The sequence below is a fragment of the Pristis pectinata genome, chromosome 3, assembly GCF_009764475.1.
Source record: "Pristis pectinata isolate sPriPec2 chromosome 3, sPriPec2.1.pri, whole genome shotgun sequence".
Taxonomy (NCBI): domain Eukaryota; kingdom Metazoa; phylum Chordata; class Chondrichthyes; order Rhinopristiformes; family Pristidae; genus Pristis; species Pristis pectinata.
The window spans coordinates 82,661,423-82,676,874 of NC_067407.1; the positions used below are offsets into that span (position 1 = coordinate 82,661,423).

At 45.2% G+C, this 15,452-nt stretch overlaps 1 protein-coding gene across 1 annotated transcript in view; it reads left to right on the forward strand.

The window, feature by feature from the left end:
- The first annotated feature begins 12,995 nt into the window (after positions 1-12,995).
- xrn2 (5'-3' exoribonuclease 2) overlaps positions 12,996-15,452 on the forward strand; it is an 88,340-nt gene continuing 85,883 nt past the window's right edge. Inside the window, exon 1 of the mRNA XM_052011537.1 lies at positions 12,996-13,277. Coding sequence (XP_051867497.1) covers positions 13,203-13,277 — 75 coding nt within the window. The 5' untranslated portion in view covers positions 12,996-13,202. The remainder of the gene's footprint in view (positions 13,278-15,452) is intronic.

Consider the following 15,452-nt stretch of genomic DNA (forward strand, 5'->3'; position numbering starts at 1 on the left):
CACGGGCAGAGGGAGATAAATAAAGTAATTTAATCCATTGAATAAAATCAGGCCCAAAATTACATTTCTCTAAGGTTTTAAATAGGTAACTCCATTTGAACCAGTCAAAGGCCTTCTTGGCATCTAGAGAAATCACACATTCTGATATTTACTTACAAGGAGAATAAATAATATTCAATAAATGACGAACATTAAAATGGGAATAACGGTTTTGAATAAACCCAGTCTGATCATCGGATATAATTAACGGTAAAATATTTTCCAATCTACAATCCAAAACTTTAGATAAAATTTTAACATCAACATTCAGTAAAGAAATTGGTCTGTATGAAGAACATTCTGTTGGGTTTTTATTCTTCTTAAGAATAAGTGAAATGGAAGTTTCATAAAAGGATTGTGGTAACATTCCCAATTTAAAAGAATCTGAAAAAACAGAACTTAAGTAAGGTATAAGCAGTGAGGAGAAAGCCTTATAGAATTCTCCTGGAAATCCATCAGGACCCGGAGTCTTTCAAAGTGCATTGACCATATAAACTCGGCGATTTTCTCATAAGTAATAGATTTATCCAGTTATTTTCAGTTATCAGCAGAGAGTGTAAGAATATTGGTCAAAAAAGTTGTTCATTGCAGTATCGTCTTTAGGAGAATCAGAACTATAAAGTTTAGAATAAAATTCTCTCAATGTATCATTTATTTCTAAATGATCCGTTGTCCTTTCTCCATTGGCTTTGCGAATTTCTTTAATTTGCCGTCTAGCTATAGCGTTTTTTAATTGGTTAGCCAATAATTTACCTGGTTTATCTCCATGACCATAAAATTGACTTCTATCTTTTAAGAGTTGATTCTCAATTGGTTATGTTGAAAGGAGATCGTATTTGGTTTTAATTTCAAATCGCCTTCTATATAAAGTAGAAACTGGATCCAAGGCATATTTTTGGTCTAGAAGTTTCAATTGATTGGCTAAATCAATCCTCTCTGTGTTAGCTTTTTTCTTAATGCTTGCCGCATAAGAAATAATTTGACCTCTAATAAAGGCTTTAAAAGCATCCAATATAATAAGACTAGAAGTCTCTCACGGTATATTCTCTTTAAAAAAAGAAAGTGATTTGTTTCTCCAAAAATTTTATAAAGTCTTTATCAGATAGCAAAGTTAGATTAAAGCACCAGGATCTGTTTATTTGAGGGAGTCCGGGGAGATTTAAAGATAAAAACACAGGAGCATGGTCTGAAAGAGCAATCTCTTTATATTCACAGGATCGGATTGGTGGAATCATTTGATTATCAATAAAGAAATAGTCAATCCTGGAGTGTGTGTGGTGAACATGAGAAAAAGGGATTAATGATGGCCAGGAAATTCAGTAAATTAGATAAGTCTGGAATTAAGAAGATAGGGGCATTAGTGGTGAGTATGAAACTAGCCCTTTGTTATAAAAACCTGTCTAGTTTACTGTTATCTTTTGGGGAGAGAAATTTGCCATCCTTACCTGTTCTGGCCTAGCATATATGTAACTCCAAGCTAAGGGTAATATGGTTGACACTTATCTGCCCAAAGGAATGGCTGAGTGATTTTAAGGGTAACTAGGATTGGGCCGTAAATGCAGGTCTGCCCACATCCTGGGAATAAATTTTTTAAAAAGAGACAAAATGAGATTTGCAGAGAATTATTAATTCAAAAAAACTGCATAGTCCTTGTGGAGACAAAGTCTCACCGCCACACGCTGAGGGTATACCCTTCCATGTGTAGTGTGCCACCATGTTTATACCAAATGGTGTAGCCTCAGTACAGACCTGACAGCTCAAACGTGGCCATCTCTGAAACACTGTGGACTAGCAGCAGAAATACCCATGGGCATATCCCTCATGCTACTGTTACAATCAAACCATGGGATCAACCTTGGTACAAGAGGAGTACAGAAGGGCATGTTGAGAGCAGCACCAAGCTCAACTGACCAGCCAGGTGAAGCTGCAACACAGGGCAATATGTAAGCTAAACAGCAAAAATAGTAGGCAACAGAGCTAAGCAATGCCACAATCAAGGGTTTGTCACATCTATTGTAAATTGCCATATCTATTGTGAATGATGGTGGACAATTGAAGATTTATTGGGAGGGGGAGGCTAAGTGGACATTCCCCGTCCTCACTGTTGTCGGGTTAAGCATGTGAGTGCTGATGTCAAGGCTAAAACATTTGCTGCCATCTTCAGCTGGAGGTGTTGAATGGATGATCCATTCTGCTTCCTCTGAGATCCCAACATCACAGAATTCAGTTTTCAGGCAATTAGATTATTATACAGAATATCAAGAAATGTCTGAAAGTATTGGCTACAACAAAGCCATGAGACCGGACCATGTCCCACCTAAAGTGATGAAGATGATTGCACAAAATTCAATTCCATTTGCAATTCCTCAGCAAATAAACCAACCCATGATTGCGTGCACCAAGACCAAGACAAAATTCAGCCAAGGATTGATAAGTGGCAAGTAACATTCACACTACAAAAGTGCCAAAAATGACCATATCTAGCAAGGGAAAACCTGACCACTTATCATTGACTTTCAATGGCATTACCATTGTCAAGACCCCGCCATCAATATGCTGGGGGTCACCAATGAACAGAATCTCAGCTGGACCAGCCACGTAAATCCCATAGCTATAATAGCAAGTCAGAGACCAAGTAATCTGCAGGGGGTGACGCCTTCTGACAAGCTACATCTTTTCACCATTTATGAGGCACAAATCAGGAGTGATGGAATAACTCTCCACTTGCCTGGATGAGTGCAGCAGCAATAACTCTCAAGATGCTTGACACCATCAAGGACAAAGCAGCCTGCATGACTGGCACCCCACCAACCACCCTAAATATTAATTCCCCACACCTCTGGTGCACAGCAGCTGAAGTGTATACTATCTACCAAATGCACAACAAATGCAGGCTACTCCAACAGCATCTCCCAAACCTCTACCACCAAGAAGGTCAAGGGAAGCAGACATAAAGGAAGACCACCATCTTCAGATTCCCCTCCAAGTCACAATTATGCTTACTTGCAAATATATCACCAGTCCTTCATCTTCACTAGTTCTAAATGCTCGAACTCCCTAATCAATAGCACTACGGAAGTATCTTCACCAGAAGGACTGCAGTGGTTTAAGAAGGCAGCTCTCCACCATCTTTTCAAGGGTAACTGGGAATGGGCAATAAATGCTGGCCTTGCCGGTGATGTCTGGATCCTAAATAGAGTCAGAGAGCGATACAGCACAGGTACAAGTCCTTCAGCCTAATCAGTCCGTGCCGATCACGGTGCCCACACAGCTAGTCCCAATTTCCTGCATTCGGCTCATATCCCTCTAAACCCCGCCCCTCCATGTACCTATCCAAGTGCTTATTAAATGATATGATTGTACCTGTCTCAACCACTTCCTCTGGCAGCTCGTTCCATATACTCGCCACCCTCTGCATGAAAAAGTTGACCGTCAGGACCCTTTTAAATCTTTCCCCTCTAACCCTAAATCTATGCCCCCTTGTTTTGGACTCCCCTGCCCTGGGAAAAAGACTGCTATCATCCGTCTTGTCTATGCCTCTCATAATTTTAAACATTTCTATAAGGTCCCTCATTTTCCTATGTTCCAAAGAATAAAGACCTAGCCTGGCCAGCCTCTAGTTTAACTGGTTTTATTGTATTGGTTAAAAAGATAGCAGCTTCCTTACTTTGCTAAAAGGCGATTTGAACAATTATGCCCAAGTAAAAATTTTCCAGAAAGTAAGACTGTTATCAAAATAGATGAATTTGCCTTTAAATTTTCAGCAGCTAACCCTGGCTGGAAGGTTGTGCTGTATTTATGCTCACTATCAATGACAATTCTTTTAACAAATTCATTAACACATATGTATTTTATTTTTCAAGTGTTGCACTAATTATGAAATAGTAATCTGTGCAACACTATTCAGTAAATTCTGAATATAAAAGGGATAATGGATGATTTGAAAAGAACTGATCTAGATTCACGTTGTCAAGGCAATTTTTGTTTGAAGTGTAATGCCTGAAGGCAATGCTCTTGACTTTCTAAGCATAGAATAGTTTTCAAAGGCATATTGTCAGAGAGACAAGAGGAGAACCTGAATGCTCAATATAAGAAAAGTCTTTCAAGCAAATTTGCAACATTGCCATTAACCATTTACAAATTTTCCTCATCTTAAGCTTTTAGGAACAGTAGGAGCAAGGACTGCAAAAATGCATTAATGTTGATTGTTCTTTTCAATCAATTGAAATGAACTCAAAAAGATTAAAATATATTCTTTAGTATTGATGAAGGAGAATAGGATATGAAAAGATATAAGGCAAAAAGAAGATACAGTCAGCTACAGAGTAACAAAACTTTTTTTTGTTCAAGGCCACATTTCCAACTAGGATCTTAACATCTACCTAAATCTACCTGCACTGCATTTCTCTGTAACTGTAACAATATATTCTACATTCTGTAATTGCTTTTCCCTTTGTACAACCTTGATGTACTTATGTTTTTGAAAGCTCTGTATGGATAGCACGCAAAACAAAGTTTTTCACTCTATCTTGGTAGATGTGACAATAATAAACCAATTACCAATTAACATAGTGATGTTGTGGAATGATTAGACGTGTTCCTTATTCATTATTTAAAAGCTGTCACTTTTGAAGAAATATATTAGTTAAGACACTTAAAGCAGAAGACTTAAAAACAGTTAACAATTAAAAATATTAAGTTTACTCAATTAATTTAAAGAAAAATGTAATTTTCCTTAAACTAGCTTATCTCCCTTGCAGCCATTCCTCCCCAAAGACCCTTGCAAATTTCTACAGATGTACTGTGGAGGGCATTCTGACTGGTTGCATCACCACCTGGTATGCAGGCTCCAATGTGCAGGATCAAAAGTGGCTGAGTTTAGGTATTCTGATGTGTCGCTTCCTAACACCAACATCTGCAACGTTAGAAAAATAATGAAATATTCTTTGCTTGCTAGGATAAAATGCAGTTCTAACAACACATGAAACTCAACATCATCCAGGACAAAAACAACCCGCTTGATGAGGCAATCCATCTACCACATAAGACAATATTTCTCTCCATTCTTGGCACACTGTTTCCACAAACTGCATTGCAGTGTGTCCACCTACGCTAATCAAATGTACTGTCATTTGACTAGCTTCAGACCCTCACGTGCAAGCCCACACATTTCTTCATGCTGAAATTCCTCTCATGAGCTGCCTCGAGGAAAGGTTGATCCAGGTGACAGAACACCATCTAGTTCCCTTCTAACAACCAAAGCTATTAAGTGAGTCACATGCTTTCTCTTCACCATGGCAGATCATGGGAGGACTTTAGCATGCAGGATCATGGCTTGCCTGCAGGTGGGAGGGTCTGAAGCCAGTCAAGTAACGGTACATTTGGAAGTCAGACCCAGACAACCAAGCCACATATTTTACTGTAACACCTTGGGTGATCATGAGTAATCCCCACAGGAGAGGTGGAGTGCCTGTTAGCATATCTCATTACTCATTAAGACCCAGGATGTGTCTGTGGTGACACCAATCAAAAGGAGCAGGCACTAGGCTTTGCAGCTCTGATTGGCTTCCCATGGATACAGGCCATCCCTGGGTAATGAACAGGTTCTGCTTTTACAGACATATCCAAAAGTTGATTTTATCTGTCAGACTTTGTACTTAATAATATTATGGGAGCTCGTCCATATTAGGGATGCCCATACATCGGGCGTTCGTAACCCAGGGACGGCCTTTGTAGGGGTTGTCAGCTGCACTCACAGGTAATCATGGCTCCAAGAACAAGGGCTTAAACTCTATCAATGTGCAGCCGATGTACAACCACTGAAAGATAGTAATCCAGGTGTGCATATGCTTCCTGGATAGCTTGCACGATGCTTTCGTCCTGCAGCTGTTCAACCTCCCTGAAAGGTTCACATATTGAAACAGTGTTAACTGGTGGCTGTTGAGGGGCAAGTGAAGCCTTCTTAACCTGTGGTTGATGGTATCTCATCTGAACCTGAGGAATATCCCAAGAGGACCACAATCCACACTATATCACCACCAGATGAGTATCCTTGAGAGCTAGTTTGAGGAGGTGAGTGAACGTGTATTGCACTCTGACCTTCTTCACTTCTTCTGTTGATCTCCTCAGCCCACTCTGATCACGCTGGCTTCTTTCTCCCTCTGGGGCAGGGGATGGGTATCTTGTTATGGTGCTTCACAACCTTCAGTGGTACATCCAACGAGGCATCCTTTATAGCATGAGCTTCAAACTTTTTTCAGGCAATCCATTTAATCATATGATTCACCCAAACAACCCAATTCAGACTAGCATTCATTTGAGAGAAGCAGAGATTTCGTCCCATTATTGACATAGTCACCCGCTTTGAACACCTCTGCTTTAGAGGACACCATTCCAATAGGTCCTTGCTAATTCCCATCCCTATGTTTGATAAAGACCAACAAATATCTGACATTAATTTTATGTTAACATTAACTCCAAGGTAAGGTTTACTTTATATGCAGCCATTTAGTCTTTTGTGATTTACCAAATTTACATCTTTAATTATTCTGTTGATAAAGGAGCAAAGCTGTGTGAAAAGTTAACAGTGATCATCAAAATGATCACTGCCCCATCCCACTGTCACTAGTATGTTCTCTTTAAAGGAAGAAACCAGGCACTGTGAGAATGAAATCCTCCTGCTCCTCTGGTTATATCCTGGAGCTTTTTCTATGTGCAACCTTACGTAAGAAAAAGTGTGGTCATGGGAGTCTTATGAGGAGATTGAAAAATGCAGCTGTGTCAGTGAGGGATGTTAGTTGTGGATGAGGAAGGACTATCCTGCCTGTGAGAAGAATAATACTTAGTGAAGCATGGTATAGTGATGGCAGGACAGTGTTGGACAGGGCAATGATGGAAATGAACTGGGGAACATGACAACTATCTTTTTTTTTTCTTTTATGGTCATGAAATGCCTCATTCTTACTTAGCCAACCTATCAATCTTGTCAATGGCCTTCTGAGATGCCAAGCGGAGAAATGAGCTGCCTCTTCCACAGATGTTAATGGCAGGTTGATGTGATGTGTTCTGTTGACCCATGGTTTGACACTCATACCTACTGAAGAACAGAAATGAGAATCTAAGAAACAGAGTTAGGAGGTGGCCATTTAACTTTCCTGCTCTACCATTCAATCAGAATATGGCTGATCTTTTACCTCAGCACCACTTTCTTGCATTTACCCCATATCCTTTGATTGCTTTAATACCTAAATATCTAGCAAACACTGTTTTGAAGATATTCAGTGACTGAGGCTCTATGGTTTCTCAGGTAGATAATTCCAAATATTCATTGTCCTCTGAAGGAAGGAATTCATCCTCATCTTCCTTCTGAGTGGCTGACCCCTCATCTTGAGAATGTGAACCTGGATACCTCAAGCTTGGAGGACATTAACTCTATGCATTAACTGTAAGTACCCTTCCAAATCATCTAACATGCCATCCGATGATTTGGAAATCATAATGTTTCAGCATCTGGCGGGGTGCTGATTCCCACATTCCTTTTAACACACCAGGGCCCCAGTTCCCACACTCCAAAGGCATACAGGTTAGGAAGTTGTGGGCATGCTATGTTGGCGTTGGAAGCGTGGCAACACTTGTGGGTTGCCCCCAGAACACTCTACGCAAAAGATGTATTTCACTGTGTGTTTCGATGTACATGTGACTAATAAAGATATCTTATCCCCTTAGCACAACATGGTCCCAGTTCCCACACTCGCTTTGACACATTGAGCCCACTTCTTTTGCACTCCTGTTACATGTCAGGTTCTATTTCTCATGCTCCCTTGAAACTCATCTGTTTCTGTTTCCCACACTCCCTTTAAACTTGTTGGGTTCACTGGAAAATTCTACTGTGTTACATCGAAAGGAAATGAATCAAAAGTGTATTAGAGTATTAATTGAAATAACATCCAATAGACTGGAAAATCTGCCAGTCCAGCACCACAGAAGTTCTAAATGTGCCGGATTAACATAGTTTTACTGTATTACCGTAATTATATAGGGCTCTGATGAGTGAGGAAAAAAGTAAGAAATCATCTCATTTAAGCCTATAAAATTCTTCCCTGGTTGTCTAGAACCAGGAATTATATTCCCCAATTTGGGGATCAGCCATTCAGAACTGAAAAGAAATTCCTTCATCTCGAGATCAGTGACTCTTTGGAATTGTCTCTCCAAAGGCTTTTTTTTAATCAAAATAAACTTTATTCATAATAAAAGAAACTATATACAATAATAAAAAACTGTTCAAACATTTACATTCATGTACAGCTCAATTCTTAGTGTTACCTCTTTATATAAAAAACACAGCACCAATGCCACTCATGTGGCTCCCTGAGGTGATACCCCAATACCATATTTACAACATTTGAGCGGCTTCCTCGCCTGACCCTAAACTGTCGTCCTTCCCCACCGAGCCCTTGCGTTGGCTGCACCCAACTTCAGTGCGTCCCTCAGCACGTACTCCTGCAGCCTAGAATGTGCCAGTCGGCAGCATTCCCCTACGGACATCTCGCAGTGCTGGGAGACCAACAATTTTCAGGCAGACCAAAGGGCGTCCTTCACCGAGTTGATGACCTTCCAGCAGCAGTTGATGTCTGTCTCTGTGTGTGTCCCCGGGAACAGCCCGTAGATCAGAGAATCCTCTGTTATGCTGCTGCTTGGGATGAAACGTGACAAGGACCCCTGCATCTTTCGCCACACCCTCCTCGCAAACCCACAGCCCGCAAAGAGGTGGGCGACTGTCTCGTCCCCGGCGCAGTCCTCCCGGGGGCAGCGCGCGCTGGGGATGATGCCCCAACCGTGCAGGACGGATCTTACTGGGAGGGCCCCTCTCACCGCCAGCCAAGCGAGGTCTTGGTGCTTGTTGGTGAGTTCTGGCAATGAGGTATTCTGCCAGATGGTCTGGACAGTCTGCTCAGGGAACCACCCCACAGTGTCCATCGAGTCCTTCTCCTGCAGTGTCTGAAGGATGTTCCGTGCTGACCACTTCCTGATGGACTTATGGTCCAAGGCGTTGGTCCGGAAGCACTTTTCCACGAAGTGCGGCAACGTCCAGCTGACTGGGACGCCGTGTGGCCACGGGGCCAGGCCCATCCTTCGCAACAGCCGGGACAGGTAGAACCTCGGTACATAGTGACACTTGGTGCCCACGTACTTGGGTTCCACGCACAGCCTGATGCAGCCACAGACAAAGGTGGTCATCAGCATGAGGGTGACATTGGGGACTGTTACGGACTCAGAGAAAGTCCCTTTAAGATAGAGTGTGTGTGTGTGGGGCGTGCTTACGTCAATAGAAGATAAAGGACGTAATGACGTTGTTGAAGAAGAAGAAGAAGAAGGAGAGAGAGAGAGAAGGGAGAGAGACACCAGCCTGCTAGTGTTCTCTATCGATGGATGAGAAACAATAACTGTGTTTGCCATAGAAATCCATGTATGGAAGTTGGAAGTAATCCGGTGGAGTTCACTTTGTTGCTGACCTGTAGAAGGAAACAGGTATTTGTGTGCGGACGACCACGATTCGGATGCTTTTCGGGGTGAGGAAGTCACTACCGAGTAAACACTGAAGTGTCGTTTGGGTTCCATCGTGGAACATTTGGATTTTATATGTACTCTCTCTATGTTTCTCTACGTCTACGTCTTATCTTCAGCCAACGGTGGTTGTTGAAGAAGCCCTTGCTCATGTTTCACCTTATGGCTTGCGGAACTGAACTTTAAGAACCATTCCGGAACTGGGAGTTTTGGACTTTGTCACACACACACACGAAGAATTTAGTTTTGGGGTTAACGTTCGAGGTTTAACATTTTTGAATTCTAACATACTAACATTTTTACTTTTATTTTACGTATTATCATAAGTAGTGATTAATAAAATAGTTTTTAACACTAAATCATGCTCAGTGTGTTTCTTTTGTTGCTGGTTCGTGACAGGACACCCTTACCCCCATTGTCCAGGGACTTGTGCATGGTGACCCGTCGCTCCATCTTGGATCCCCAGACGAACCGGAAAATGGCCCGGGTGATTTCCAAGCCGGAGGAGCGAGGAACAGGCCACACCTGTGCCAAGTACAGCAGCCCTGAGAGCACCTCACACCTGATGACCAGGTTCTTCCCAGTTATCGATAGGGAGCGCCATTCCCACAGTCCCAGTTTCTGCTTCACCTTCCCAATCCGCTCCCGCCAATTTTTGTTGCACGCCCCGGCCCCTCCGAACCAGATCCCCAGCACCTTCAGATAGTCAGGCCTGACGGTGAAGGGGACGTTGGATCGGTCGGGCCACTTGCCAAAGAGCATGGCCTCGCTCTTCGCGTGGTTAACTCTGGCCCCTGATGCCGACTCAAACCGGTTGCAGATGCTGATCAATCTGCCAACTGACCTCGAGTCTGAGCAGAAGACGGCGACGTCGTCCATGTACAGGGAGGTTTTCACCTGGGTGCCCCCACTGCCTGGCAACATCACCCCCCTGATGCTCTCGTCCTTCCTGATGGATTCGGCAAAGGGTTCTATGCAGCACACGAACAAGACAGGGGAGAGAGCGCAGCCCTGCCTGACTCCAGACTTGATGGGGAAGCTGTCTGTTTCCCACCCATTGATTTGGACTGCGCTACTGATGTCTGTGTAGACCAGTTGGATCCAATTCCTGATTCCCTCCCCAAAGCCCATTTTGGAGAGCACGTCCAACATGTACGTGTGTGATATCCTGTCGAAGGCCTTCTCCTGGTCCAAGCTGACCAGGCAGGTGTCCACCCCTCTGTCCTGCACGTAGGCGATCGTATCTCTGAGCAGCACGAGGCTGTCAAAGATCTTCCTGCCAGGCACCGCACAGGTTTGGTCCAGGTGGATCACCTGTCCCAGCGCAGACTTGACCCTGTTGGCGATGGCCTTGGACAGGATCTTATAATCCACATTCAACAGTGAGATGGGTCTCCAATTCCTGATGTCCTCCCTCTCCCCCTTCTGCTTGTAGATGAGCGTAATGGTACCCTTCCTCATGGAGCCTGACATGCTGCCAGCTCGAAGCATAGCGTTGTACACTTTCAGCAGGTCGGGGCCCATCCAGTCCCACAGAGCCGAGTACAACTCCGCCGGTAAGCCGTTGCTTCCGGGAGTTTTACTCGACTCAAAGGAACAGATGGAGCCAGTCAGCTCCTCCAGGCTCAGTGGTCGGTCCACACTCTCCCGCTTGCTGTCCTCTAAAACCTTCGTGATAGAGGACAGGAAGTTCTGGGAGGCTGTGCTGTCTGTGGCCTTGGTGTCGTACAGACTGGCATAGAAGGATCTGCAGATCCTTGATATGTCCGTCTGCGAGGATGTTACTGAGCCGTCCTCTTCCTTAAGGCTGTGGATCACAGAGCTCCCCCTGTGCGCCTTCTGGAAGAAGAAACGTGAGCACGTCTCATCCTGCTCCACCAAGCGCACCCTGGATCGGAAGATAATCTTGGAGGATTCGGAGGCGTGGAGCTGGGCTTGCTGGCTCTTCACCTCTTGGAGCTCCTACCTCACATCCACCCCCTTCGACTGCAGTAGGAGGAGTTGCTGCAAGTCTGTCTGGAGTTGACACAGCTCCCTCTGACTCTGTCTTGCTTTCTGGACCCCCCTGCGGATGAAGAACCTCTTGATGTTCTCCTTTGTCGCTTCCCACCAGTGCAAAGGGGAGTCAAAGAGGGGTTTCGCGGTTCTCCAACCTGCGTAATCCCTCTTTAGTTCCTCAATGTTCTCTGGGGTCAGCAGCTTCACGTTCAACTTCCACGTCCCCCTGCCTGCCTTCTGGTCCTCCTGTAGGTGACAGGAGGCCCGAAGGAGACGATGGTCAGAGAAGAACACCGGCGTGACGTCAGTGGATCTGACCATGATTGGCTCCGACACGAACAGGAAGTCGATCCGGGACCGGGCTGAGCCGTCCGACCTCGACCAGGTGTGTTGCGGCTGTGCTCCGCCTGCAGGGGTGCTGAAGGCGTCGCGCAACTTGGCATCCTTTACCGTTTCCATCAGGAGTCTGGAGGTGCTGTCCAGTCTGTTGTCGGCACTGCCAGATCGTCCAGCCGCATCGATGATGCAGTTGAAGTCACCGGCCAAAACGACCGGCCGGGACGTCACCAGCAGCGGTGGGAGCTGCTGGAGGACGGCCAGCTGCTTGCTCCGCACGGGCAAGACGTACACGTTAATTAACCGGAGCGGAGTGTTCCGGTACATCACATCTGCCACGAGAAGCCGCCCCCCCACCACCTCTCTGACCTCGGTGATTGAGAACTTGTCCCCCCATATCAGGATCCCCAGGCCGGAAGAGCGACAATCATTGCCCCCAGACCATACCGACAGTCCGTGGGTCCACCATCGGGACCACCTCTGGTAGTTGTGGAGGTGTGGCAGCCCGCACTCTTGTAGGAAAGTCACATCCGCCTTGACCTTGCCGAGGTACTGCATGGCATTAACACATCGCGCAGTGCGCTTCACACTGCGCGCATTTAAAGATGCCAGTTTTATCTCCATGGCTCTTTTGGAGTTCAGTTCCCGTCACACAGTCCCTTTTCATTTGTCCTCGTGGTTACAGGGCCTTCCGGCCCAACAAGTCCGCGCCGCCCATTTTAAACCCCATATTAACCTACCCGTACGCCTTTACAGTGTGGGAGGAAACCGGAGCACCCGGAGGAAACCCACGCAGACCTGTGGAGGCTCAGTCGTTGAGTAAATTCAAAACAAGTGTTCGATAGATTTTTAGATGGTAGGGGGATCAAGGGATACGGGTAGTAGAGGAAAGTGGCACTGATGTAAAAGATGACCTCACTGAATGGCGCCGAGGGGCCGAATGGTCCAATGTTCGCAGTACAGGCTTGAGCATTGAGAGATGGCCGCCGAAAGAGTGGTCTTTCTGACGTCACCAGAAAACGCTCTATGTGGCCTGCGGCCGCAGTCGCGGCCGGGAGCCTCGCGCAATTCTCGCTTCCCCATTGGTCGAGGCGGCCTGGCCCAGAGTTCCTGGCGCTCCTCGTCCGCTGAAGCCGCGGCGAGGACTTAGGCTTCGGTCGACGACAGCGGATCTAAGCGTCCTCACCACCCGCGGCCGGCATCGCTGCCTCCGGCGGCTGCGACTTGATTTAGATCGGTCGGCGGTGGGGGGAGGTGGTAAGAAGATGGGAGTTCCAGCATTTTTCCGCTGGCTCAGTCGGAAGTATCCGTCCATCGTGGTGCACTGCGTGGAGGAGAAGGTGCGTGTAGTGAGGCCTTGTTGCTTAGCCTAGGCCTGAAGCCAGGCCCCAGCCGCTCCCCCCCGGGCTCGCTGCTGGTGACTCCGGGCTGCATCCACCTACTTGGGGAGACGGATCGATCTCTTTGGGGGGGGGGCGGTTGTGTTCGGATTGTCTTTTGGTCGCGGATAAAAATCGGAGGACCCTGGAGTCACGTGGTAGGAAATCGGATTCCCCCCCCCCACCCACCCGGTTTCATCGCCGAGGTCCCAAACTTCCCCATTGCCCACCTTTAGTGAGCAGTTCCTTTTCAGTGATTTATAGTTTGGGTCCTCGGATATAATTCTGATTTTTTTTAGTTCCCTCGTCCTTTGTGCCTGCCGCTAGTGAGAAGAGTTGCGTGGCTTCTCCTTTTCGGTGGCTCATTTATCTCCTTTGAAATAATCTCTGGCCAACTTTGCTTCTCTTGCTTTGCTGTTCGCCCGGTTCACCGTCACGATATTTGAGAGAGTTTTGTAGAATATTACAGCACAGTACAGGGCCTTCGGCCCACAATGTTGTGCCGACATTTTATCGTGCGCTAAGATCTATCTAACCCTTCCCTCCTACATAGTCCTCCATTTCTCTATCATTCATGTGTCTATCTAAGAGTCTCTTAAATGTCGCTAATGTTTCTGCCCCCACAACCTCTGCCGGCAGTGTGTTCCACACGCCCACCACTCTCTGTGTGTGTGTAAAAAAAACACAACTTACCTCTGACATTCCCATTCTACCTTCCTCCAATCACCTTAAAATGATGCCCCCTCCTGTTAGCCATTTTTGCCCTGGAGAAAAGCTCTCTGTTCACTCAATCTATGCCTCTTATCATCTTGTACACCTCTATCAAGTCACTTCTCATCCTCCTCCTCTCCAAAGGGAAAAGCCCTAGCTCACTCAACCTATCTGCACGGTAGTATAGTGGTTAGCATAATGCTTTACAGTGCCAGAGACCTGGGTTCAAATCCGGCCACTGTCTGTAAGGAGTTTGTACGTTCTCCCCGTGTCTATGTGGGTTTCCTCCGGGTGCTCCGGTTTCCTCCCACATTCCAAAGACGTACAGGTTAGGAAGTTATGGGCATGCTATGTTGGCGCCAGAAGTGTGGCGACACTTGCGGGCTGCCCCCCTAAAATCACTACGCAAAAGATGCATTTCACTGTGTGTTTCGATGTACATGTGACTAATAAAGATCTTATCTATTCTCATAAGACAAGTCTTATAGTCTTTGAAAGCTAGAAGGCACGAGACTAATAATAGATAAAATTAGGGCTTTTAGTTGTAATGCATGCCTTCTGTTGAACTTCGTTTAATTTCTTATAACTAAAATAATTTATACAATCTTATTTTCCTTCCCTGATAGCTATGAAATAGACAGGTGTGGGCCATTTTTTTCTGTTTTGTCCAAAATTCTGCTTATAAATGAATTCAAGTATTCTGTATTAAGGTTAATGGGAATTGCTCCTTAGCCTTTGTAGTGGGGTTGTATTGTGAAGTGCCTTCAATAAATGAATCCTTATCATAAGTGAGATTATTACTTCTGCTTTTAGCTGTAGGACAGCTTTAAATTGCAGACTGAGTTCTAATGGCACATTCCTTAATGCACATTATTTTGTATGTTAGCTGAGGAGTAATCCATGGTGACTTCCAGTCCAATGATATTTGAGTCAGTTGTCTCAATTGGTCCATGATGAACCACAGTATCTTTAAAACATATTTCTTGTCATGGGATGCTGTTTCTGTGAGCATGTTTTGAGCTAATTTTGCTTCCAACCTCCATGGCACCCTGCCCCCCCCCCCCCCCCCCCCCCAAACAAACAATGACTGTACTTCAAATGCACTTAATTGACTGTAAAACCCTTTTAGACATCCTGAGGTAATCAAAAGCACTGTATAGTGTTTTTTCAACTTGTTGCTCAGATTGAAACTGATGAAAGGTGATCTGCTTAGCCTAAATTTTCTGAGTTTCTTGGTGAGACTGTTTTAACAGTACAGCACAGTGTACTTTGTGCTTTTCTATGCAGTTTGGGGGTAAGGAGGGGAATGAAGAATAATTAAATCAACATCTAGAGAAGGCTGGGCAAATCGAGAACATTCAGCATAGATTTAAAGGAAGGTAGTATCCTACTTGATTGAGTTTTTTTTTCTGAAGAGCCAATATA